This window comes from Cydia fagiglandana, chromosome 3 (assembly GCF_963556715.1).
Source record: "Cydia fagiglandana chromosome 3, ilCydFagi1.1, whole genome shotgun sequence".
Taxonomy (NCBI): Eukaryota; Metazoa; Arthropoda; class Insecta; order Lepidoptera; family Tortricidae; genus Cydia; species Cydia fagiglandana.
This window is the reverse complement of record NC_085934.1, coordinates 1,333,192-1,360,380: the sequence shown is the minus strand read 5'-3', so window position 1 is coordinate 1,360,380 and position 27,189 is coordinate 1,333,192. Positions and strand designations below refer to the sequence as shown.

General features: G+C 37.9%; 1 protein-coding gene across 1 annotated transcript in view; it reads right to left on the bottom strand.

Moving 5' to 3' along the window:
• The window catches only part of LOC134680425 (obscurin), a 127,733-nt gene extending 100,927 nt beyond the window's left edge, over positions 1–26,806 (bottom strand). The window contains exons 1-4 of the mRNA XM_063539554.1: positions 26,772–26,806; positions 25,455–25,583; positions 8,899–9,152; positions 8,411–8,609 (exon numbers count right to left, since the gene is read on the bottom strand). Coding sequence (XP_063395624.1) covers positions 8,411–8,609; positions 8,899–9,152; positions 25,455–25,583; positions 26,772–26,806 — 617 coding nt within the window. The remainder of the gene's footprint in view (positions 1–8,410; positions 8,610–8,898; positions 9,153–25,454; positions 25,584–26,771) is intronic.
• Positions 26,807–27,189: the final 383 nt, after the last annotated feature.

Below are 27,189 nucleotides of genomic sequence, written 5' to 3'. Positions count from 1 at the left end.
GACGGGTGTTGGATGTTTATATGGTTTTGGTCGATTTTTATCATTCGCATCGCCCATGATGACTTACTAGAATTACTTACGAGCACACGAGACACTAAGGCCTAAGTTACACTTGTAAGTTTTACTTACGTAAGTAGGGACACGGCTATACTACAGAATGAGAGATGCATATCGTTATCTCATTCTAACAAATAGCTTTGTCCCTACTTACGTAAGTAAAACTTACAAGTGTAACTCAGGCCATTATAGTAGTTTGACAAACCTTGGTTTTCAAGAGGTATTTTATATTGACATTTGCTGTCACAAATTGGCTGTCAGATTTAGTCGCAAACCGCACGCAAAGTGCACACAAATGTGTCGACACCTTGTTACGGAAAAGTGTAGACACGGCGACGACACTTTGTTTCGAAACAATTCTAGACACATTGTGTGGACTCTGTTACGACACATCTGACATTTAGTTACCACTTTGATGATTCTGCGACTGGAATGGTTATATGGGTAGGTATGTACAGTACCGGTCAAAAGTTTAAGTTCACTCTGTAAATTCGGTTAAATGAAGCTATAACACAATGTACTAATAAAAGTATTTAATAATCTTTTATTACATAATAAATTAAAGGTAATTCTCTAATTTAAAATCACAATTAAATAAAAAAGATCAGTTTTTGCCAACTTTAGACTCTTCAAAATATCCGCCTTTTGCTTTCAATGCTGCCATACACACTTTCGGCATTCGCGTAATTAGTTTTTGCAGTGTTGATGTCGAAATTTTATTCCAACAAATGTATAGGTATTCCCAAAGCTGTTCTTTATTAGTTGGCCGCATTTTTCTCACACTCCTGTCCAATTCATCCCATAACAACTCAATCGGATTGAGGTCGGGCGATTGAGGAGGCCAATCCATATATTTTAATTCTTTTTGGTTCTCTTTGGATGAAATGTAGTTTTTGCACAACTTCGACGTATGCTTGGGATCGTTGTCTTGTTGGAAAACAAAACCTCTGCCTACAATCCGTTTTCCAGATGGAAAAGCGTGACGTTGCAAAATGTTATGATACATTTTCTTATCCATTATGCCATTGACTCTCACGAGATCACCAACTTTATCACCCGCAAAGCATCCCCAGACCATAACTGATCCTCCACCGTGCTTCACTGTTGGCATCACGCATTGCTTTATCATTCGTTCGCCTACTTGTCGTCGAACATATTGACGACGTCTCCCTCCAAAAATTTCAAACTTCGATTCGTCAGAAAATAAAACTTTAGACCACTGTTCAGACGTCCAGTTTTTGTGTTTCTGGGCCCATTTCAACCTCTTAACTTTATTCTGACTACGTAACAAGGGTTTTTTGGCAGCAATACGACCTTTTAGACCATAGTTTCGCAGACGCCGTTGCACTGTCGAAACCGATACTCGCTGTTCTCGGGTGGCGTTGAGTTCTTCGCAAATTTCTGGAGCAGTTAGAGTACGTTGGCGTTTGCTCTGCACGCAAATAAATTGGTCTTCGCTTTTAGACGTGACTTTTGGCCTACCTGATCGAGATCGACTGCAATTAAGACCGGTTTTTTGTTTTCGTTTCAAAGTACTCACGACAGCGGTTTGAGAAACCTTCATTTTTTCAGCGATTTTCCGCGTCGTGTAGCCCTCATTTGACAGAGTTACAATAACAGCACGAGTTTCGACACTAAAATCGGCTTTGCGACCCATTTTAAATGATTTCTAACTTCACGAAATCTCATAGGAAATACGGAACAAAAATATTAAATGGATCAAATTTTCCGAATAACATAAAACGATTCCTCCAAGAGGTATTTTTATTGTTATTTGGTAGTCGTGGAAACAATTAAACGTTTGAAATTCAAAACATATTCTATATTTGAGCATAATTACATATGATAACCTTATTTCGCAGAGTGAACTTAAACTTTTGACCGGTACTGTAAGTGTGCGTGAATGCAAGAAATTGCAATATTTTGCAGTTGGATTCCGATAATAACGAAATGAGACACTGTTGAGTTAAACATGTCTCGATTTGGATGTAATATTTTTTATAGTTTTCGCACATATCAACACATCTTAATGAAACTTTGTATTTTGGGAGAAATAGTGAAAATCCACAATTCGTGCACAGTGACGCCATCTTTTGGCTGATAATCGGCATCCCATCCCTAGACATCCACCTTAAGCAGTTTTTTTAAGAAAATTACTAAGACCAAGATAATTCTGCAACGATTTTGATAACACACGCAGTGCAAGTGTTATTTTAAACGTCAAAACTTCTATGAAATTATGACGTATCAATAACATTTGCACTAGTTGCACTGCGTATCAAAATCATTGCAGAATTTTCTTGGTCTAACTCTATTCAGTCACCAGTCAAGCTAACATGTAGATACAGGGTCAACCAAAACACCAACCAAAAACGCGAGCGCAGCGAGCGCGAAATATTTTGTTAACAATATCGCAAGGCCAGGTACCGATCTTCACCTGGGCCTAAAAGTCCGAAGTGCCCCAGTGAGGCGAACTTTCATGCGAAGTCAAAGCCGTGCTTCAGGCTTCAGGATAAGTAGTTGAGCACAGACTCCAACCAATGTCCATTGTATAAAAAAGCGAGACCGCAGTTTCGTCGACGTTCGACGTTCGACGAAGCAAAAGTTTTTCGGAACTTATTTACCTACGAAATATCATTTGATATTTACTATTTGCTTTTCGGTGAAGGAAAAACATCGTGAGGAAGCCGGACTAGTCCCGATAAGGCGTAGTTAACACTCTGGGTTTGAAGGTCAGTCTGATGGCAGTCGCTTTCGTAAAAACTAGTGCCTACACCAATTTTTGGGATTAGTTGTCTATTGGACCCCAGGCTCCCATTCCCATTGCCAGGGCACGGCAAAAATTCCGGGATTACGCGAGGAAGATGATGAGTTTTCTTATTATTCTCTTGCCCAGGGCCCAGTAACATGCGACAGTGCTATCTCATTCACTCCGATACAATTAGACAGTGTGCGCGTTATAAGTATTGACAGCCTCTTAAGACTGCGTCGACCTTCCAGTGGCGCCCTCATTAGTGGAATTGTGTTTTATAATAAATCAATTAATTTCTGTACCTATACATGAATCAGTATATGTAGATATTATTATTGTTGTCCTACTTATTCCCCAACTTTTGGTCTTTGTCCGAAGTACCATTTCGTAAGTTTCGGCCCGGCCGAAAGGTTCGGCCGTTTTTTGGCCGAAACCGAAACTACAGCCGAAACATGATTTTTTGGCCGAAACTGGCCGAAACCGAAACCGAAACCGAACCTTCGGTCGGACACTAGTTCATAACCACACTTTATTCTAAAGCTCTTATCTTCCTTAACCTAAACTTGTGATAGGCAGCTTTCCCCTTGGTATTGGATTTCCAGTAAAAACGTTAGTACGTTCCTGTATTGTTGGATATCTGTAAATAGTGGAAATAGTACACCTACTTTACTTACAATCTAATACCTTTAAATGAGAAATTCTTGTACCTATATTTTTTTCTTGTTTATATACTTCCGGGATCTCGGAAACGGCTCTAACGATTTCGATTAAATTTGGTATATGGGGGTTTTTGGTGCCGAAAAATCGATCTAGCTAGGTCTTATTTCTGGAAAATGCACATTTTTGTATTTTTACATATTTTCCAAGCAAAGCTCGGTCTCCCAGATATTAATGTTAAATCGATCCATAATGTTGACATATAAATTGGTTTTATGAATAAAAATGATTATGATCATCCAAAATACCACAAATACTTTGATCATAACTGGACAAATATTAGATAGATAGGGCTCACTACTACCTAGTGACAATAGAAATAGAAGATGTATCACTAGATATAAATATATCTACTGATACATTTTCATAGATTGTCATGACGTCTAACTGATGACGTAGTTTCATGTCATTGACGCCTGTTTACATTTCGAAATAGGGAGAGAGTGGGAGAGATATTTATCGTAGGTAGCTAATAAGTAGCCAATAACTTCGTAGTGTTATGAAATCTCTGACGCTGTGATAACTCAATTATTTTATATTTGTTCTGTTCTATTTTCTACAAATTATGAGTCTTAGGTTATTATCATCATCTCTTAAATTAGATAAGCATGATCAGTGCCAGCCCAATGGCCACTCAAAAGCCCTCACTCAACAGATATTTTATGCACACTGTAATCATAATCATACATCCATCGCTTTCGAGTTTATGTCAGATTGGCAGAGTAAAAATGACTGTACTAAAGTTACCAGAACGCACCTTATCTTCTCAATATGTTGAATTTTCTAATACGAGTATGTACTACTAATAATCAAATGTTACGCGTTGATCTTCACAAAACTCAATATTTTTCGCCGATAGCGGCAAAAAACTCACCCTAATCAATGTTAGAGTTGATACTGTACCCTACGCTTGTCTCTATACTCTGTATCTTTAGGTATTTAAATAAAAGTTGACAAAATCTACCCTCAACTGGCTTACGGAGCCATAGATGAAAACATTACACGAATTACACCATCAAATAATGTAGGTTAAAGTCAGGTCGTTCAGTGACTGATCCAGGCAGTTTTGTAATTGGTCGGTTACCAAATAAATGTTATAACTACCCGAAAATGTGCAAATTGTTTGTTTACTTTTATTTAAATGCCTAAAGATACAGACTAGCTCTAGACGTAACATCATCGTCTTAGCAATAAAGTATAATTTTAATTTATATGGTTTGCGGACCAATTTTTGGAATAACCCACTTCATTTCATGCGCGTCAAATGCAATTTGCAATGCATTATAAATCACAATCTGTCCTATTACCGTCCGAGCACTGCCAAACTGTCCCCACAATGTGTTGGCCATAACTTGTGACATTAACGGAGTGTTAATGTTAAGTGGGTTTTGGACAAATTATTCTTGACACCGCGTGATGTGTGACTAAATAAAGAGTGAGTATATTTAGCATTGTTTTATGTAATTTTGCATGTTGTGACTAGACTTACCTAACATACGATTTGTAATTGCAATGCCCTGAATATGCACTGCAAAATCAAGCCGCACATTTTAACCGAAATAGTACCTATATTAAAAGTGCTAAGCCTAAAGCATGCAAGTCCATTTATCAGTGATGGTGTCCTAACGGCTTGGCCACGACTTTGCGCGACCGACGACGGCGGCGGCGGCAACCATAAGTTGGCGAGCGAGACAGCGTGTCGCAAAGTCGTGGCCGAGCCGTCAAGATCGCTGCCTATCTTTTTTAACCTCCGACGCAAAAAAAGGGTGTTATTAGTACGTTTAACGCCAATGTCTGTCGGTGTGTCTGTAGCATCATAGCTCTCAAACGGATGAACCGATTTCGATGCGGTTATTTTAGGTTTCCTTGCGGTGGTTCTTGTATTATAACTTGCTTGTAAATTTTGGTTTATAAGATTAACGGCCTTTGTAGACTTCTTTTTTGGCCTATTGAGCAGAGTTAGACCTTTTAAAACAATACCGTTAGGTACTCAGGATTATGAAGAAAGACGATTAAGGTGACAATCCATTTCCGACCACAGCTACACTACTGTTCATTTTACTATGGAAATTGACAATGACAGCGACGCGTTCAGTACCAGTAGTGCAGCTTCGGTTAGAAATTGAATGTTACCATTATCTTAAAAAACGTTGTTAAACCAAATGACGGAAATATTATTCAGAATCCAAAAACAAACCCCAAATCTGGATTACATCAATATTAAGGTCAACATCAAACAAATGTGTAAAAAAGTCTTAATTGTCACATCACACGATCGACTTGTGTCAGCCGCTTTGTGCATGGTATGTTGACCGTTTTAAGTCTGCCCCGGTTTGTAATAGCTTTTATAATAAACGTGTGTAATATTTCCGTGTCTTCTTGGAATGGACACAAGCAGTTTAAGCAGAAAATATTGTTGACTGCCAAACAGAAAGCGTTGAGTCTGAATTAACACCAAAAATGACGGGGACGAATGAATGGGTACAAATATGATGACCACCAAAAATACTTTGGTACCCTAAAAAATCTCTCTTACCAAAAACAAAATAATAAACACTAAAACTACAAAAGTGCCAGCTGTTTTAATCACGACTGCACTTCAAATTGTATTCAAACACCAAATATAATGAATGATCACCAAACCTTGAAGAGCAAATTAATGCGATATTTTCACCTAAATGAACCACTATACTGGAATCAGTTATGTAACGCTGCCATACATGACCCAAAAAATTTTTATTAAACTATGAGCTTCATCACATCTGATATTTGAGTAATTCTAAGCATTTCTAGCCTGAAGTGGGGGGGAGGGTGGGGTACAAACACGGCCGCCACCCGTCATCTTTAAAAAAAATCTATTCTGATCCTGGTGGGTACTAGGGCAAGTTTGGTATCATTTTCGTATAAACCAAAGACGTAGAATTCATTGCTGATATTTGTTTTTTTCAGTTTCATAGTAATTTTACAAGAAAAACGTAAAAAGGTGAAAAATTTGGTTGGAGATTTTTGCTACCCGGAGCCGAAACTACAAAAGATAGAAAGTTGAAATTTGCACACTAGATTACATTTATAAAGTGTACAAGAGGTAAGAAGCGATTTTGAGAAATTCAACTCCTAAGGGGGTTAAAAAGGGGATGAAAGTTTGTATGGGGTTCAAGTTTTATTTTAAGCTAGGAATTTGAAACTTCGTAAAACGATATATTATTAAAATACAAGAAAACTAATTTCAGCGTTTTTGAAAATTCATCCCCTAAGGTGGTGAAAAAGGGGTTGAAAGTTTGTATGGACATCAAAAAATTTTTCGAACGCGGGACTTGAATCTTTGTATTTGGGGATATTATTAAAAGACAGGAAAAGTAATTTCAGCGTTTTGTAAAATTCATCCCCTAACAGGGTTAAAAAGGGGTTGAAAGTTTGAATCCATTACAAATCCGAGTAGACACACATTTCTTATTGCCTCCCAGGCTTGAAATGCTTAGAATTACTCAGGGAACATATGTGATGAAGCTCATAGCTTAATAAAAAATTTTTGGGTCAACTTTATAACTGCTTCCGCTACTATGATTACGGATATCATGATTCTAGGGATAAAATCGCGGGCACTCGTGCATAATGTGTTTTTAGTTTTCGTGGAAGATCTTCAACAATCTAATATTTCAAAGTATGATTATTTATATTCCTTGATATTATTTATGATTTTGTACCATCGCCCACACAGTTAACTGACAGCTCGTAAACCTTATCACTAAAGGCATAAGGTCCACCGTTGCTTTTAATTTGATGGCGATGCTTTTGCGATGATGTTGCTGACAGACAGACAGTTGCTGTTCCGTTTATACAGGCGACACGAATCGGCTATAAAATAATTACACGGATGAAAGACCCCATTTGATATTATTTCAGAGAAATTGAATAAAATCGCAATAAAGCTGGCAAAAAGAAATTTATTACGATTGGGATTTTTTCAAGCCGTTAATTTTGTTTTCGCAGTTTTCTGTGTCATTGCTTTATTTTCATTCTATTTTTAAAGATTAACGCTATTCTAATTTCTTATTAGAGGAGTTATCTATGTACTTATTCTTATATAATTACCACTAGCGACATGCTACACGGGTTACACACGGGCTTCGCACGGGTTACACAAAACCTTAACAAATTATACACTTAAACCTCCCTCAAGAATCACTCTATTGATAGGTGAAAACCGCATGAAAATCCAATCACTAGTTTTTGAGTTTATCGCAACCATACACGCGCGTACTCGAGCTACATGATACAGTCGCCATCAGATATATCGGAGCGGTTAAGGCGCTCACAAATATCTGAACACGCCTCTATTGTCAGGGCGTTAGAGTGCATGTTTAGATATAGTGAACACCTCGGCCGCTCCGATATATCTGATGGCGACTGTACATCGCCATTGTTAGTAGCTCGGTACTACTTAAGCTAGCGTGTGTCTTATAATATACCCTCATTTTTTTGTTGTTGTGTAAAAGTCTGTGACAACCCTACTGTATTCTTATGCGGTGTCGGGATTGACGCAAACATCAAAGGCGTCGGTCCACTGTAACTTTTTAGGGTTTCGTACCCAAAGGGTAAAAACGAAAAAAGAAATCCATTATCCGTCTCTCTGTCACCAGGCTGTATCTCATGAACCGTGATTAGACAGCTGATTTTTTTACAGATGATGTATTTCTGTTGCCCCTATTACAACAAATACAAAAATACCGGTCAAGTGCGAGTTGGACTCGCGTTCCAAGGGTTCCGTACATTACCCAACTTATAACAATTCGGTAATCCCTAAAAGTACGGAACCGTCGGTGGGCGAGTCCGACTCGCACTTGTCCGGTTTTTACACTGCGCCACAGCAGTAAGAATACGTACTGTCGCCTTGCGGCCGACGCTGTGGTGTCCCGTTCCGCTGCTCTGGTGTCCCGGAGCACCCTGGCCGGCACCAGGCCCTGTCGAGACCGGATCTCGCCAGCATCCACGTTAAGAATACATACTGTCGCCTTGCTGCCGACGCTGTGGTGTCCCGTTCCGCTGCTCTGGTGTCCCGGAGCACCCTGGCCGGCACCAGGCCCTGTCGAGACCGGATCTCGCCAGCATCCACGTTAAGAATACATACTGTCGCCTTGCTGCCGACGCTGTGGTGTCCCGTTCCGCTGCTCTGGTGTCCCGGAGCACCCTGGCCGGCACCAGGCCCTGTCGAGACCGGATCTCGCCAGCATCCACGTTAAGAATACATACTGTCGCCTTGCGGCCGACGCTGTGGTGTCCCGTTCCGCTGCTCTGGTGTCCCGGAGCACCCTGGCCGGCACCAGGCCCTGCCGAGACCGGATCTCGCCAGCATCCACGTTAAGAATACATACTGTCGCCTTGCTGCCGACGCTGTGGTGTCCCGTTCCGCTGCTCTGGTGTCCCGGAGCACCCTGGCCGGCACCAGGCCCCGCCGAGACCGGATCTCGCCAGCATCCACGTTAAGAATACGTACTGTCGCCTTGCGGCCGACGCTGTGGTGTCCCGTTCCGCTGCTCTGGTGTCCCGGAGCACCCTGGCCGGCACCAGGCCCTGTCGAGACCGGATCTCGCCAGCATCCACGTCTTCCAGCACTCGGACCATCCATCTGGAATAAGAAGAGAACTATCTTAAATATATGGTTTTAACTTTTCTTATGTGCTTAACTCGGGTAAATCCAATCGACCCTCTCACCTCTCTCTCCTTAATACCAAAATGGCATAATCTGACAATTGGTGTTATCCGAGTTTGAAGTTAAGCCAGTCATATGTGTGTGGAGCTCAAAAATCGTTGATTCAAACATCGGTTGCACTGTGCTCTAAAGAGCAGACAGAGACACATACACGTTCCTTCTCGAAAAAAAATAAAAAAGTAGACTAAAATTCAGTCTTTATTCAGTTTTGTCTATTTTGCCGGGGGGGCTTAGACCCCCCAGTCAAACTAAACATAAATATCAGAGAGACCGAGATTTGCTCGGAACACATAAAAACTAAAAATGAGCGTTTTCTCAAAGATAAGACTTAGCTAGATCGATTTTTCGGCTACGAAAAACCCATATACCTAGCAAATTTCATCGAAATCGTTAGAGCCGTTTCCGAGATCCCCGAAATATATAAATGTATACAAGAATTGCTCGTTTAAAGGTATCGATGTAACATAACGGAAAAATATAAAATCAGGAAGGAAAGGAAGAACTTGCGTAGATTTTGAACGTATTCTCTAATTAAATAATAAAGAGTTTTCATGTAAAATGTCGGTCGCTCAACTTTCCCCACACATTTATATTTATTAACACTTTCTTTTATTTCACGACAACAAATCGGGAACTGCCATTCAGACAACGACACATATGCGTCAACGGTACAGATCACCGTGTCTTAGATTCTGTATTAGGTGCATAATATAGCACACACAAATACATTTATAATTGTCCAAGTTCTAAACTGCAAACCGCACTTTTGAATTGCATTTTTCAGTCATCATATCAGCCGAAAGACTGCTGGACATAGGCCTCCCGAATAGGCCATATATCCCTGGGGATCTCTACAACGACCGGTCTTTCGTCGCTCTCATCCATCGGCTCGCTGCGACCTTAACCAGATCGTCGGACCATCTTGTTGTGGGTCTTTTCCTGCTGCGTTTCCGGTTCGCGGTCGCATTTTTCATTGTTAATAAATAAATGTAATTCAAAAACTAAATCCACAACTCCAGGGCTCCAGGATCTTCCGCTGAGAAACACACCAACGGTTTGTGGCCACCATAAACGGTATAACCAGTGTTACACCATACATCGTCTACATTAGACGGAAATGATGATGATGGGCTTTGTTATTTGAAGTTTTATAAAAAAATAGATTGGGAGCAGAGTTGCACGCGTGCTAAGCGTGAGTTTTATCGACTCCATCTAGTGGGCGTCGTCTGTGGTCACCGATCATCAAAAACGAAGTCGAACCAACGCTTCCGTCGCTTCGACACGCGGAAGCTTTTAGCGCTCGTCAAACTTGTGACGTCACTCCATAATTAGGGTTGTCACTTTAATTAATGATGAAAATGTAGGGCAAGTTAAACTACGTCATGAGTTTATAATTAGATTTGTCGCTGTATTACAATTTCTGTAAATAGGTTTATTAGGCATACATCGGACACTTTATGTCTCTGCAATGCTTAACAAGGAAAAAAGATCATAATTATAACTAAAATAAATTGGCAAAATTGGAAATTATAATTCACAATAATACGTAGGCACCTACGTATATTAAAAAAAAACCGTTGCGATTTTGAACAAGTTTTCTTCAAATGTTATTGAACTCTACTAAAAAATTAAAAGCACCTAAGGGGAGAAAATTAATAAAATCGCGGGCGGATATTTTTATTTAAATTAATTAATTAACTCGTAATATTGGTAGGAATCCGTGATTAATTTCAGACATGTTGTACAGCCTGGCAAAAAAGAGTATATATTAAAAAGTGGCAACTCTGTAGTGTCGTCCAGTTCTCTTATATATATTGATTTGAAAGGAACGACACCACGTGTTGCCACTTTTTGATTTCTACTCTTTTTTTGCCAGGCTGTAGGTATATGCCGTGAGTCCTAATAACTTCAATATTATACATAAACAGGTATTGTTTGAAACACAGCCAGAACTGGCGATATTTAAATAGTCTTAAATATATGTCAATAAACGTTTTCTATTCCAAACGACTCGGGAAGTAAGTGGCCATCGCACAAATATTTGCCCTTTCAGCGTGACATGATTCATGCTTAAACATTCTCGCACACTCGTAAATGTCAACTTGTAAAACATTATCTATTTTAGAACGAGTTTAAATGATTTCTGTTGACTTCCTAATTGCATTTGAAAGCTAATTCTCTCAGCCCTGTAAAAGAGATAAAGGAAAATATGTATGTATTATATATATTATAACATTTAATTATTCTAGTAAATAACAGAATCCTAATCTTGTACAACTATCACTAGGAAGTCATCGCTATTTAGAAACTTTAAGAAATAATAATATTCATCTAAAAAATTTATTTTGTTCTAGAAAATGATAAACAGAATTTATGCAATTGACCTATAAATCGAGTATAAATATTATATTTTTGAGTGACAACCCTAGACAGAAGTCAACGACCTCGAGTTCAATAGCTACATTAGCTTTCTGCCGAGATTTTCTTTTGCCATAGTGTATTGCATTGGAACCCAAACACATCCAAAAGATGTAAAGAATCCATAATCCTAAAATAGATATACTGCCGTATTCGAACTTCAAGATATTCACAAGAGACGACACTTATTAGATCCATTCTAGATACGTTATAGTTTAGATATCAACTAGTTCTCTTTTGCAGCGCAATTTGGGCAACCTATGTCACTTTTACGTTAAATAGAGTAAGATATCTATTAGATGTGAATTGGATCTCTAAGTCATATCCCGTGGAAATCGTTCAAGAGTATCTCCAGAATCGCGCAAATGTCAAATTCGACAGGTTAGGTCTTAAACATGTCGTTATCGTATCTTGATGATGTCTAAAAGATATTTAATAGATGTCTATTTCAAAATCCGAATCAGGCCCATATTCTCTTTTAATAGCTAGATTTTACTCAATATGCCAGCCGAAAGACTGACAAAAGCCTAGGCAATGGATTTGGAACTATACATCGACCGGCCGTATGATACGCTACTAAATAACTAAAATAGGACCAATGGGGGGGGGGGGGACTACGTTTTTAACAGTCATAAGGTTAATTGTACTTCATTCCTATTCCATTTAAAAAGAAGCCTTGTATGTAGACTGCTGTCCCTAACATTGATTTACCTATTATTCGTTTTTTTTAGCATTAGAAAGAACTCCGCAGAAGCAAGCGTGCAGTTTTTATCAGGCTTGTTAATTGTTAATAATGATTGAATTATCTAATGTAGCATGGTCAATACATATAATTTACTTCAAATTGTTACCGCTAAAAGTGCCAGATGCCAGAACCACAAGCGAGCTTTTTGCTCTGCAAAAGTTGGAATAGCTCTCGGAAATTTCAAGAATGAAATAAAGGACAATTTGATTTTGAAAATGGAAAATTTCGATTCCCATACAAAAAATAGAGAAGTGTCTGAAATGAATTCATGTGAAACTCGCAGTTTTGAGAAACTTTCCGACGGTACTTAATTTCGCAAAAGAGATCACCGTACCCATAAGTTTTCTCACAAGTACATACTATATTTACATTATTAACAAAACTAGAACATGTTATTTAACATAACAAAAATACCGATTTACAGAAAAACAACACATTGACCGACTTCAATGTTATTATATTAAACTTTAAACTATCAATCTTCTATCAAAAGAGGCTGGCCATAGGATGGTTGCGATTTTATCGTCAATAGTGTCATGCGTTACTCTCACACTAGAGTTATCGTTGTTAAAATGTAACGGAAACGGTGACAGGCGTTAAAACTGTGACCATCATAGTGCTAGTCTATATAACTGTCATCGTCAAGTATTCAATTTACTTCAGTGGACCAAAACTAAAGTGATATTTGAATAAATGCAGTTTTTAGGAATCCCAAGGTCTTTCTAAAATGGTTTCAGATACGAAAAGTTCGCTGAAACGGAATAAAATTCCTGAATTCTCTGAATTTCAGCTATCACAGTAAATCAAATATACTGGGGCGTAGAAATATGACATTCGCATACCAGAGTTACGCAATTTATTATTTTGAAGCTGGGTTGGTCTTGATTTGAAGTGGCTGATCATTAGGAACATTTTTAAAATTTTATGAATACTTTGCCCATGTTGACATACTCTCAGGCCCCTGTTTCACCAACGTGACAGGTGCGGCGAATTGTAAAATCACTGTTGCTGACGTCACAGGCATCCATGGGCTACGGTTACCACTTACCACCGGGCGGGCCGTATTCCTGTTTGCCACCATCATTGTATTATTAAAAAAAACTTTATGATATCGGAAAAAAACAGATATTTCTCTTGCTAAGTTTATGACAATTGTCACAAGAAACACTACAATTGTCACGAAATTCCGACATATAACTCATTACCTGTCAAGAATTACCTACAATTCTTCTAAATCTTTGACAATTGTCAGAAACTTCGCAGGAGAAATATCTGTTTTATTCCGATATAATAAAGTTTTTTTAAATAACACAATGATGGTGGCAAACAGGAATACGGCCCGTCCGATGGTAAGTGGTAATCGTAGCCCATGGATGCCTGTGACGTCAGCAACAGTGATTTTACAATTCGTCGCACCTGTCACCGATGTGAAATTGGGGCCAGATCTTCAGAAAAAAACCTTTAAAAGGTTTAGCTAAATCCTAAAGTGACATGTAGGACGAAGAAGAAAAGAAGTATAATTAAATAATTACAATCTATCCGATATTCGCACATATTATCCGACGGTGGGAGAAGGTAGAGTCATGCCTTTTTGGATGCGAATAAGGAAAACCAGTAAACAATGACATCGACAATGGTACTTTTGTAGAAAATTCGAAAACCCTATAGGCAATCTAATTGTCTGTTGCTTTGCCTTTCGTATAGAAACATGTGAACATGAGCCTTATAACCAACTTACGAGTATCACATATCTTTTTGTTATATCAGTCGAGTCGCCCTATTTGTTAAACCTTCAAATAAAAAATAGGTTTACAATTTATGAAGATATCTTGCCCAAACAGATACCTATGAAGTAAGGTTAAACGCTTATTAATCAACCATAAAAAAGCGGATGTGCGTGCGCCTAGCGCGCCCTTTACGCAACGTTTGGGATGGCAGTTGCGCAGACGCAGCGAGTAGAGCTCTGACCAGTGTAAGGTGACCTGAGGGGCTGCCGCAAAAATTGCGGGGATCTTTCTCTTTTACTCCACTGAAGGCGTAATAAGATTGACAACGAAAAATGCCCGCAATTTGCGAACTTCGATTTCCGCGGTTATAGCCAACAATTACTTTAAATTAAAACCACCAGACCACCACACACCACAGTTGCGTGACCACAGCTGGCGCAACTCAGCTGAAATAATTATTAAAACTAAAATGCAGGATTTTGGCGCAGATAATAATAATTGTCGAGCGTTTGGAATAAGGCAGTGGATGTTGATATTACACCGGCTTCCTTTTGATATCGAATGTGGGACAAGAAACTGGATTGATTTGATAGTGCTTTATGTGAGCCGGAGGCGTTGTTGTGAAAAACACGATTTTTCAACGAGGTCACATGAAAAACGTGCTTTTAAACTTTTTATACCTACACCTAGCAAGTGAAAATCCTCTGTCTCTGCCTACCTCTCCGGAAAATAGGCGTGATTATATGTATGTATGTATGTATGGACGATGCTTTTCATTTGTACGCTATACTTTTGTGACTTTCTGGTATATTTTTGCGACTTTTATGTTACATATTACTATTTAGAATCACGAGCTTCTTCGATTCTGATATGAGAAAAATGTTTCCAATATTTTTATTCTCATTTAGTTAATATTCACAGACTTTGTATGACAAAGAGATAAAGGAGTGAAAATTGTAGGACTATTAAGCTCGTAATAATAAAGTGATAACCGATGTTGCCCCTGGTCGTCTTCGTGACGGCAGTTTCAGGGGCCCATCTAGTCAGCGGCAAGTCACCGCCTGCCGCGATAACTTGTGAAAACATTGTTATGGCAGGTGTCCGTACTAATCCAGTCTTTGTAATAACCCAGTCTCATAGTCCACCCAAACTTCAATCCATAGACCGGTATACTGTTCTCTTTTTCTACAATAGTCCCAATGCCTGCTGATGAGACCGGTTCATGGGTGTTTATTGTTGCACCTGTGAACGGGTTCCAGCAGGCGTTCTACATGACATAAAAGCTCTCTAAGGGGCCTCTACGTGTTGGATCTGTGTCCCCACGCAAGCCTATCAAAAAACCGGGATTATGGGCCCGTGATATCTAAAGTGATAATACTATGAATGAATAAAGATAACATAACATCATTAAGAAATCAGATATTGTTCAGGACAAAAAATATATTTATTTATAATAACGGTAAATACCTATAACTATGATAAAGGTTGCCCAATGCGATAGTGTAGCAAATATTAACCTAGATGCATAAATGCAACAAATTCTAAAAGTATAACTTAATTAATTTAATAACATGTAGAGAATACATTAATAAGTCATATTTATTCATCAAATACAAATCAAAGTCAATCTTAAAATCTACTTAAATAATTTACATACAAGAGTAGAGAATTGAAAACCCAATGTTGAGACATTAACTTAAGAAAAGAAATAAGTTTTAGTACCATATTTCGGGGTCACAAATTTAAAATAAAATAACGGCCCTCTTTTAATACACTCGGTTGGACTAAAAACAGGTCACGCCTTACGAGGTTAAGATGTGTGCATAAATATGTTATCGTGTTTTGACAAAATATATAAAACAACAGAGCGGAGCCAACAAAGTAAGATTTCCAGCTGTTTGAACTAATTACAAGCTTTGTTTACACGCGGGGGATTTATTTTGAGTCGGGTAAATGGAACGTACTACTTAATTAGAGAACTGCGTGGTTAATTTTAAAACTTAATGACTAACTCCAGTGCTTATGGGGCCCACAGATTACCAGTTCGCCGGACGATATCAGCCTGTCAGTTGTTTGAAGCTGTAAAATTTTATGTTTAACTGACAGACTGATATCGTCCGGCAAACTGGTCATCTGTGGGCCCCTTTAGGTATGTATAAAACAGAATGTGCTTTAGTTTCAACTGAAACCGAATCTTCGGCTGAAGTATGTTGAAAGTTTTTTGTCGAAATCTGCCGAAACATTGGTCGGACCCTATTGAAAATACAGTCGCGGCGGGGCTGAAAAATTGGGCAGTTTTAAGCTGCGTGTCCAACTGTCCACCATAGATTATTATTATTATATCGAGGGCCTGTTGTGTCCCACTGCTGGGCAAAGGTCACCTCCGTTTTTTCCATTCTTCCCGGTCTTGAGCAGTATTTGGCCATTCTTTTAAAAAGTAGTCTAGCTCGTGTCGCCATCGCCGACGTGGTCCGCCAAATCCCCGTTTTGGGCGTCAGATTGCACCATAGATAAATGTTAGAATACGTAGCGACGGATATATTCGTTAAAAACCGATAGAATAAATCAATTTACCTTTCCTGGTTCAGCGTGAATCCACTAGCGGCTTAATAGGCAAATATAAAAAACACGAAAGCACTCTCCATGCCAAATGGGTCCACGATCTCGCTAATTCGCAATCCGGAAGACACAATTCAGGCCGACACGAGCTAATGGGTGTAAACCATACTAATTCGTGTACTACATCGCTAATCGCGGATTAGAACTGATTTGGGAGAGTGACAGCACCCATATGGACTATCTTGGCCAATATTCTGAAAGTGATATTTAAGAATTAGTAACGACAGATTTTTGTGCTAAATTAGTAGAGTTAGACCAAGAAGTCTGCAGCGATTTTGATAGCCCACGCAGTGTGAGTGTTATTTTAAGCGTCAACCATCTATGAAATTGTGACGTACTTATACATAACACTTGCATTGCATGGACTATCAAAATCGTTGCAGACTTTTCTTGGACATAACTCTACTATTTATAAAATTTTGTAGTTTTTTTTGGCTAAATGACGAGCTAATGGGCGTAGATCATATTAATGTGTGTAACTACTACATCGCTAATTGCGGATTTAAATGTCCCGTGACAGCACCCATATGGTCCATCTTGGCCAATTTTCAAATATTTATATCGACCGGGACATGAACCGTGATAACCTTTTGTATTGTTTTCGAGCACCCGATATTTCGACCAGTTACATGCATCTTGTTCACGGGTAAGTCTAGTGAAACTACCCGTGTATCATTCAAAACTGCAATTTTCAAATGTAGAATGAAGTACGGGGAATCTCCCGTAGACCACGAAGCACGATCGTTGAAAAGGGTCCGAAACGTAGGGATGTATTTTAAATTAATTCGATATATATAATCCGTTTACATAGTTTTATTTCGACTTGAGCGAAGACAGTAATCCAGATTAATGGCTCCCGATCTCATTTGCGATCCTTTGTACCGGCCGTAAATCTTTTCTCTCATTTACTACCCATTAAGCAATGCTCTAGATCTGCCTGTCCAGGACTAAAGACTGAATACATGGAATTAGCAAGTTCCACTGCTGGAATGTGTTCTTTCTAAACCATAGAAAATATACTAGCAAAAAAACCGGACAAGTGCGGGTCGGACTCCGAGGGTTCCGTACTTTTTCGTATTTGTTGTTATATTACGGTTCATCAGATACAGCATGAGCGATAGACGGACAAACGGACAGACGGACAGACGGACAGACGGACAGTGGAGTCTTAGTAATAGCACAGGCCGGACACGCCATACTTCAAAAATCGTTTTCGTAGGTACCTATATGTGTGAACGGCACGTCTGTACACGCGTCATTGTGTGAGTAAGTCGCTTTAGGATTGACTTGTGTGAAGCACTAGTTAACTTACACTTACATATACATAAATCACTAGACTGGACTTTGCTATAGCAAGCGATACATATAATATGTTCTTAAGTATCGTCTTTCAAGACTGCGCTTTCCAGTCATATGCAATACTTGTTAATTCCTTGACCAGCCTTCACTGATCAAGGCATCAAAAGGAACGCATAAATTTCGCACGCCCGATTCGGACCGTCAGTCGTTTGGCGCCAATTTAAAACACATTTTTTAGGTTAAGTCAGCCATATTGGAATTATGATTTTATTACTGAAAACATTTAATATCAGCATCGATCTGCGGGATCGGGTTAGTTTATTGAATGTTGTCATTTGCTTTGACGTTGATTTTAATTTAGGTTAGTTATTTCGGAAGAGCTGAAAGTAATGCTAAATGTAAATGTAATTTATTAGGTCACCACTTATCTTGGACGATTGGTGAGATGTTACAATGTTGACGACCACTCTCTGGCTTAAAGGAATGGCTGGGTGATACTTATTTGTAACTCAAAATGAAGTAAATAATTTAACTATGTTTTAATCCTACAATTACGCAACAACCTCACGAATCGTCTTATGGTGGTATTTGAACGGCGTTAGCAATTTCACAAGGCTTTTATTATATTTCTCCGCTTAGTTTGTAATGTCCCCTGAAGCAGTCCAGAAGAATAATATATGAAGATAATGTTGTCAAGTGAAATAGAGATCTCAAAATGATTACTTAATTGATCAGCAATTCAACATACTGACGAATGACGAGTTTCTCTATAGGTACTTACACTTTGTGACCTTCGTAGCTATAAACAACAACAATCAGCCGAAGAAATATCTGACATACACTGTGACAATGCTATAAGAAACGGTGTAAATCTACAATTGTATCATTGCTCATATTTAATTACGCAAACGGGTCTACCGCGATATAATTGCATTGTTTTTACCTTAAATTCCGACGTTTCAACTGAGTTGCACCAGCTGTGGTCACGGAAAGACTAACGTTCCAGCAATTGTCAACGGAGATATAAATAAAACAACACTAAACTATCCGAAATTAGTTTATAAGAATATTCGGGGTAGAGAAAGAAATTACAGTTACCCGTTGTGTAATTAAATATGTGTGCAAAACGCGAGAGTTTAAAGTGTTGTATCATTAATTTTGGTCATGCTTCGTACAAAACTTTGTTTACTAAGCACTTATAGGATTACACCAGACCGGTGTTGGACAAAAGACCTCTTGGCGAAGAACTCAGCTCTCCTAATTTATGAACTCGGCACAATTTACGATAGGTACTACTTTTGTAACGGAGCCCTGAAAGCTGCTACAAAATTGAATTAATGGGGTATCATCGTCAGTGTAAAGTGAACGGCGTAAACTGGTCGGTTTATTGTTTTTAAATGCTCGTAAAACAGTCGAGGCTTGTCGTTACTGAAGAGTGGTTTTTAATCGTGTTGTGGCTATGTTACGGTGTATATAGATTAGGGGATTGATTCTAATTTAACAATTTGTTATGGATTTGAACTGGTTTAGATACGATTTTGGCGATTGTCTTGGTGATTTGCGCACATCTCACGAATCACGCACCAATTGCACTTTATTTCTCATGCACCAATTACCGTGAGTAATTTTTTTTACATTTTCATAATGAAATGATTGAATTATAGATTTTCATTGTAATAAGCATTCTGGGAGACCGAACTTTACTCGGAAAACATATACAACTCAAAAATACGAGTTTTCCCAGAAATAAGACTTAGCTAGATCGATTTAGGTATCGCCCCCGAAAACCCCCATATAGCAAATTTCATCGAAATCGTTAGAGCCGTTTCCGAAATCCCCGAAATATATATATAAATAAACAAGGATGCTCGTTTTAAATGTATTAAATTTACAAAACCACAATGAAATTGATGTAAATAGGGATGAATAACTGCTTTAAAAACCGTAACATAGCTGTCATATAAACAAATATACTTACTAATATTTGAAATAAAATGGGTCGCAAATATTAATATGTTCGCAAAATATTTCAAAAAAGCCGATAAACAGTTTGAACTAGATATAAGCGATAAATGATATGATTTAGAAGTGTAGGTTATGGACACAGCGAGAGAAAATAATATAAAATGTGAATAATCGTGTCAGTCGCGTTATATATTATGTAATAGACAGACAAAGCATAGATAAACCATCGAAGTTACTTGGAATTCGTAATATTGAAAAAGTAAAATATGTAGAACATAATATAATAAAAGATTTTTTTAAATACAACCCCTAGTAAACCAGTCAAATCTTACAAAAAAATCTCCTAAAAAAACAATGCGTGATGTAGTTCTGTATTTTTTGTATATTGTTTGGAGTCCTTGGAGGAATGTGAGACTATGTTTTGCAAGCAAAAAAAAGTTGTGCTCTCTGTGTAATTTGCGAAAAACTGCAAAAATTTCAGACTTTTTTCAGAATTTACAGATTTATTGTAAAACTATGGAATTTTGGTCAAAACTTGCTATGTAATGTTGAAAGTATATTAAATTTGGAACAATTTAAGCCCATAAACAGCGCCGTATGTTAAATAGTTCTTGAAATATGGGTCTTTAAAAAAAGGGTATTTTTTTCCTTGGAATGAAATTACAAGTTTTTCCTATATTTTAAGACAAATATCGGCACAACCGCTCATGCTATGATATATATTGCAATGAATAAAGTTATAGCAAATTTAATTACCTTTCATTTAAGTGCCAGAAAAAGTCAGTTAGTCTTACAGTACTGAAGTTATCGTAAAAAAATGAAATTGCTATTATGGGGAAGGCAACTGATGTATTGTTTAAGGCATTGTCAAATTCCTTTCAAAAGGCAGTACCATCGTCGAGAACGCAATATACGATTATCTTTTACCGGTTTTCCCCGATAGCAGTAGAGCGACGTCGGAGATCAACCATTTTTAAAATGCACCCCTCTCTTAAGCACTTCAATTCAGTAATGAAATCAAGACACAATCTGTAATTTGGCTTGTTTCTCGGCTCCATTTTTTGCTTGTAGCCATAGATCCCACGATGCCGATTCCGATTTAACAATTTGTTATGATTTTGAACTTGTTTTCATACGACCGACCTTGACGGTAATAATTATAGTTCACGGCAATTGGCGTGGTGTTGGATAAACACACTGAAAGTCATGTCACTAGTATCTAGCTCGCGCTCGCTTATTGGTGCTCTTGAGTGAACTCTGAGTCGTGGTAATACAAGATCACGATAATATCCTAACCGTAACATAATGATTCAGCAGAATCAGCTACCATTACCCACTCTAGGTAAACGTTTAGTTATAGGGCATGTATGTGACTCAGTCTTGTCATGTAACCAGTATATCAAAACTTCTTCAATGGTTTACCGAATTTACACAATAAATTACAAATTCATTTCCAATGGTTGTTAAGGCTGAAATGAATGTGGTGCTACTGCTCAGAGAGTTGTCAATCCACGGGTTGTACTCAGAGAGTTGTCAATCCACGGGTTGTAACTAGCAATACCTCTTTCACTAGTAGTATTTACTGTATAAAATAAATGTATTTATAGTAAAAAATAAAAATAATTGGAAAGTAAATGGGTCAATTTATCAATAGAAAACAAGTAATTGTGTGGTTTTATGAAACCACGATACAAGTGAAACTTTTTTCGGATTGTAGATATAGGCATTTAACTAAAAATATTCGGAAATTTATCGGATTTAGGGTGTTCAAAACGGGTTTTTTAATCTTAACTTAATTAATATTATCTTTAATTATCTTATAAAAGCTCGCCCAACGCCAATTACGCCAGTTACTCAACATGATGCTGTAGTTCATTACTAATATCGCTTATACGAGTCAAGGGCTAAAGAAACCGGTATGTAAGCTTACCGATATGAAACAAATGTATGCGATCCGCCCGGTTTGGCACATCATGTTAACACACACTTATCTATACTTTCCTACGTGTTTCGTTCCGTTCTTTTTCTATAAATGATTTGGTTTGTCAGTTTATACACCTATCTAGTAAATACTAGTAGTAACAGGATATTGCCAGTTAAGACCCGTGGATTATAACACAAACGTATACCTAGAGTGGGTAATGGTAACTGATTCTGATGTATCAATTTGTTATGGTTAGGATTTTATCGTGATCTTGTATTACCATTACCACGACTCAGAGTACACTCAAGAGCACCAATAAGCGAGCGCAAGCTAGATACTAATGACATGACTTCCAGTAATTTCAGTGTGTTTCACCAACACCACGCCGATTACCGTGAACTATTGTCAAGGTCGGTCGTATTAAAACAAGTTCAAAACCATAACAAATTGTAAAATCAGAATTGGCATCATGAAATCTACGGCTACAACCAAAAAGTGGGGCCGAGAAACAAGCCAAACTACAGATTGTGTCTTGATTTCATTACTGAATGAATGAAGTGCTTAAGAGGTGAGTGGCGTGAGTGCATTTTAAAAATGGTTGATCTCCGACGTCGCTCTACTGCTATCGGGGAAAACCGGTAAAAGATAATCGTAGATTGCGTTCTCGACAATGGTACTGCCTTTTGAAGGGATTTTGATAATGCCTAAAACAATACATTAGTTGCCTTCCCCATTATAGCAATTTCATTTTTTTACGATAACTTCAGTACTGTAAGACTTACTGACTTTTTCTAGCACTTAAATGATAGGTAATTAAATTTGCTATAACTTTCATTGCCAAATATATCATAGCATGAGCGGTTGTGCCGATATTTGTCTTAAAATATAGGAAAAACTTGTAATTTCATTCCAAGGAAAAAAATACCCTTTTTTTAAAGCCCCATATCTCAGGAACTATTTGACATACGGCGCTGTTTGTGGGCTTACATTGTTCTAAATTTAATATTCTTTCAACATTAAATAGCAAGTTTTGACCAAAAACCCATAGTTTTATGATGAAACTGTAAAATCTGAAAAAAGTCCGAAATTTTTGCAGTTTTTCGCAAATTACGCAGAGAGCACAACTTTTTTTTGCTTGCAAAACATAGTCTCACATTCCTCTAAGGACTATAAACAATATACAAAAAATACAGAACTACATCACGCATTGTTTTTTTATTGTAAGATTTGACCGGTGTATAGTGAAAATACGATTTTTTACGATTTTTACGCAGTTGAAGACGCATGCGAAGGATAGTTAAATACCTAATTACCTAAAAGACGATGTTCAATTTCAGAAAGTAAAGAAATACGTCTTGCTAAATCATCCAAAATTGCTTGTTGCTAGGGCTAATTGAATAAAAAAGAATATTTTGAATCTAAGTAAGAGTATGTTTGTTTTAGGTTATCTAAAGATACAATGTATTTCTTGGCTGCTTTTGAATCTTATAACTATGATGTAAATTATAAAAACCGCGAAGACACTGAATATATCATAGTAGGCACTGATAATCATAAATATCTACTATTATACCCGTACTAAGGCATATAAGAGTCTTGATATTAGCTTTTCTTCAATTATAAAATCGTCACAACGACGGGTAAAAAACCTCAATTTTAAAAATACCACCAATATACCCGTCTAGACAATTTGGGACAGATCAGGGTAATTGCACATCCGACATTAGCTGAAGTGGGCGTCACGGCGTGTCCAGAAAGCTAATCCACTTCAGAATTTCGGAGAACCACCCACCATTTCACTCTGACCCCTCTCACCTCCATATCGCCGAAGTCTTCAAACAAAATGTCTCGTCGGGAACACTAATGACTGATTATTCTTAAACTTTATTGAAAGGACTTAAGGTCCACTAGTGGATAGCTAAAATTCTTGGCGTTAGTGTCATATATGACGGCTCATTGTACAATGGTGTCGTAGGATGAATGATCGTGTATATACTGTTTTTGCGAAAACGGGACGATGACCGGGATGATACGTACGATTATTTTTATTTGCACGCTTTAAACAAATGATTTTATCGAGAGGATTATAAATTTCTCGGGTATCTAAATATGCTGTGAAGCCCCATTTTGTTGTGATTTGTCTAGCTATGAATATTTGACACAATATATCGAGTAAATACTTCACAAAATAGTTACCTATATTATTGCCGTTTAATCAACGTCATTAACGTCAACCTCGCTTCCTCAGCAGCTGAAGCTAAGACTTTCTATTTCCTTCGTTATTTACATATATCAATTGACTTAGATATACTTTATTGATAAAAACAAAGAAAGAAATAACCAATCAATTTGATTTTCAGCTTTCTATATAAGGCAAAATCTGTGAGACGGACACAAAGATATTTATACTTATAAAGTGTAATATATATCAAACTTTTGCACTAAACACTTAATAGAACAGTTCAAAGTGAAGTTCGATTAATATCGTAAAAAGAACTACGTTAAAAATAAAAACATAACGATTATTAAACATGAAAGTGAATAATCTAATCACGACGTCCCAATTTCCAAACCAGCAGAACATAATTCCCGATCAATTTCAATTTAATTGTAGACTAGAACACATTCAACCTATATCTTGGGACCTTGGTATTATTTTAACAATTGGGTCATCGAAAATGTACATTATGTAATTGTAATATTATCGGAGTTACATGCGAACTGAGAACACGAGAAATACATTGCGGTAAGTGGAGCAAACATTTGTATCTATCATTTTATTCAGAGTCTATTATTTTTCTGTTATTTTCTCTGGAATTTAGAGACATTGAACTAAATAATTGAATAGTGTTCCATGAGTTATTTTTATTTAAATTTCACTAGACGTTAATATCGTAGAATGAGGTAAGAGAATGGATTGATGATAATTTTTTGTTAAGTTTAAATTAAGCAGAGTTCAAGTCTGGTAAATACAAGTACATCGTCAAATCAAAGAATAGAGCAAAAGTAAAGAGAGTAGATAGTATAGAGGGGTCCTGTCATAGTAAATTTTGTAGTCACCGTAAAATTACTGCCATCTATCGACACACGACTAAAACTCAAAATAAACACGTATACAATTATCAAAAAATGTGTATATGGATAAAACTCATATGAGGTGTAAATTCTAGAATTAGACCAAGACAAGTCTGCAACGATTTTGATAGCACACGCAGTGCAACTGTCGTCATAATTTCATAGAAGTTTGATGTTTAAAATAATACTTGCACTGTGTATGCTAAAATCGTTACAGACTTTTCTTGGTCTTACTCCATAAATTTGTAATGACATTTCCATACATCGGTCTGTCTAAGTCACGACTAATCGGTGCAGATTTTGCTTAGACTGACTAAGTATTCTTACTGCTACGCTACGGGCGCGATAACTTCCCATAATTCTATTTTTGACTTTCAAAGTGTTAGATAGAAGACTTTTTGGCATTAAAAGTGTTAAATCCGAAAGCAAAGCCCATCAAAATTTACCTTTCCTCAGTCTTCCCACTCTTGCCCTTCGGATGGTTCTTCTTCGGCCTGACTGAGGCCTTGTGCTTCGCTGCGCTGGAGTCCAGAAGTTCCACATCCAGGTCCAGGCCAGGGTCGTTCAGGCGCGCCCTGGGAGTTAGAGTGACCAATGTTAGGGAGGGGCTACAATTATGGAGGTGGAAGAATGGATATACAAGGTGAACACAACGGTAATAGTTCAGGGGAATTCTAACCACCTTAGGCCCACTTGCTTCCGTTCCACTAATCCAGTGTTAACTAGTTAAACCTGGAGTTACCATGGTTACCAGTACAATTTGACACTGGATTGACGGTTAAACCGCTTAACCCCGGGTTAGTGGGATGGTTCAAGTGGGCCTTAGACTTTAGACTGATACAAAATTGGGCTAATTTCGCCTCGGTCAGATAAACAAGGTAAAACTTCGTGTAACTTCAACCGCCGGTGACACGAGCACGCTAAAAAAAATTCTATGGCGGTTGAAGTGTTAAAGAAGGATCTCTAAACTTTTTGACCTTTGGCCACGGGAAAGCCTCAAAGTTACGTAAATGTAAGGAAGACCGTCTATAAAGTAAGACCGTCTACAAGCTCTTTCGTCGCTTTTAACTCTTGCGTTTGCACTTGTCCTTCCCCTTCCTATGTAACCTTCTTTATATAGATTGTATACTCTACATAATACATAAAGAAGGTTGGTAGAGCAGAAGGAGTGAAGCTCTTCCTTTCTGACGGTATCTGAGCGGTGTACAATCAGATGCAGAGAGGTGGCCCCCTGGCATACAATCAGTCTATGCAGAGGGGGAGTCACTTCTCTCTACAGCTGACTGTACATATACATATACGAGAGTTCTTGCTCTATGACGGTCTTCCCTGCAATTTTATATACCATCCTTCTCTACATTGAGCTTACAAGACTGATCTAAATTAACTGTCTAAATTAAAATATAATTACCATGACTTTCATGATTCATGGGGACTTTTGGACCGGCTAGGGGATGGGGACTTGGCCTAGTTTAATTTAGTGTCAAAGACTGACAAAAAAAATATAATGATAAAGAGTCAACATTATCATACCATTATATAACTGTGATTTGTCAGATGAGAGCCAAAGCCAAAGCCATACACAGAATTTATTTTTCCCCCTAAAACTACTTGGTATCGTCTAGGGTCGTCCCATTCGTTTTTTGCCACGTTCTTAAATTAGTCCTATTCTACTTTCGTCACCCATTCTACATTCGTCACGTTCGTCGGTGGGCTTTATCATCTTTGGTCATATTTGTTGTTTGCCTTTCTCTTATTCTGACCCATTCCGGTATTCGTCATTATCTTGTTTGGGCATGTTCGATGTTAGTCTATCTCGTCTTCAGTCTCATTCATTATTCGTTATTTTTTCATCGACACGTTCGTTGTTGGTCCCATTCGGTTATTCACAAGTTCTTAATTTGTCTTATTCTGTATTCTGTCATATTCTTCATTCGTCACTTTCGCTGGTAGTCTTTGTCATCTTTGGCCATATTTGTTGATTGTCTTTTTCCCAGTGTGGTTATCAATTTCATCATCCCTTCCCTCCCGTGAGTGTCAAAGAAGTCACCCTGAAGAAGGTTGATAGCAGTTACCAACGCTTTAATCAGTCTGAAACTATCTAAGTAGCCATACTACTGTGCCCTGGTTTAAGACCAGGCACGGCACGACGGAGTAAGCCCCGTGTCCCCGTTTTGGACT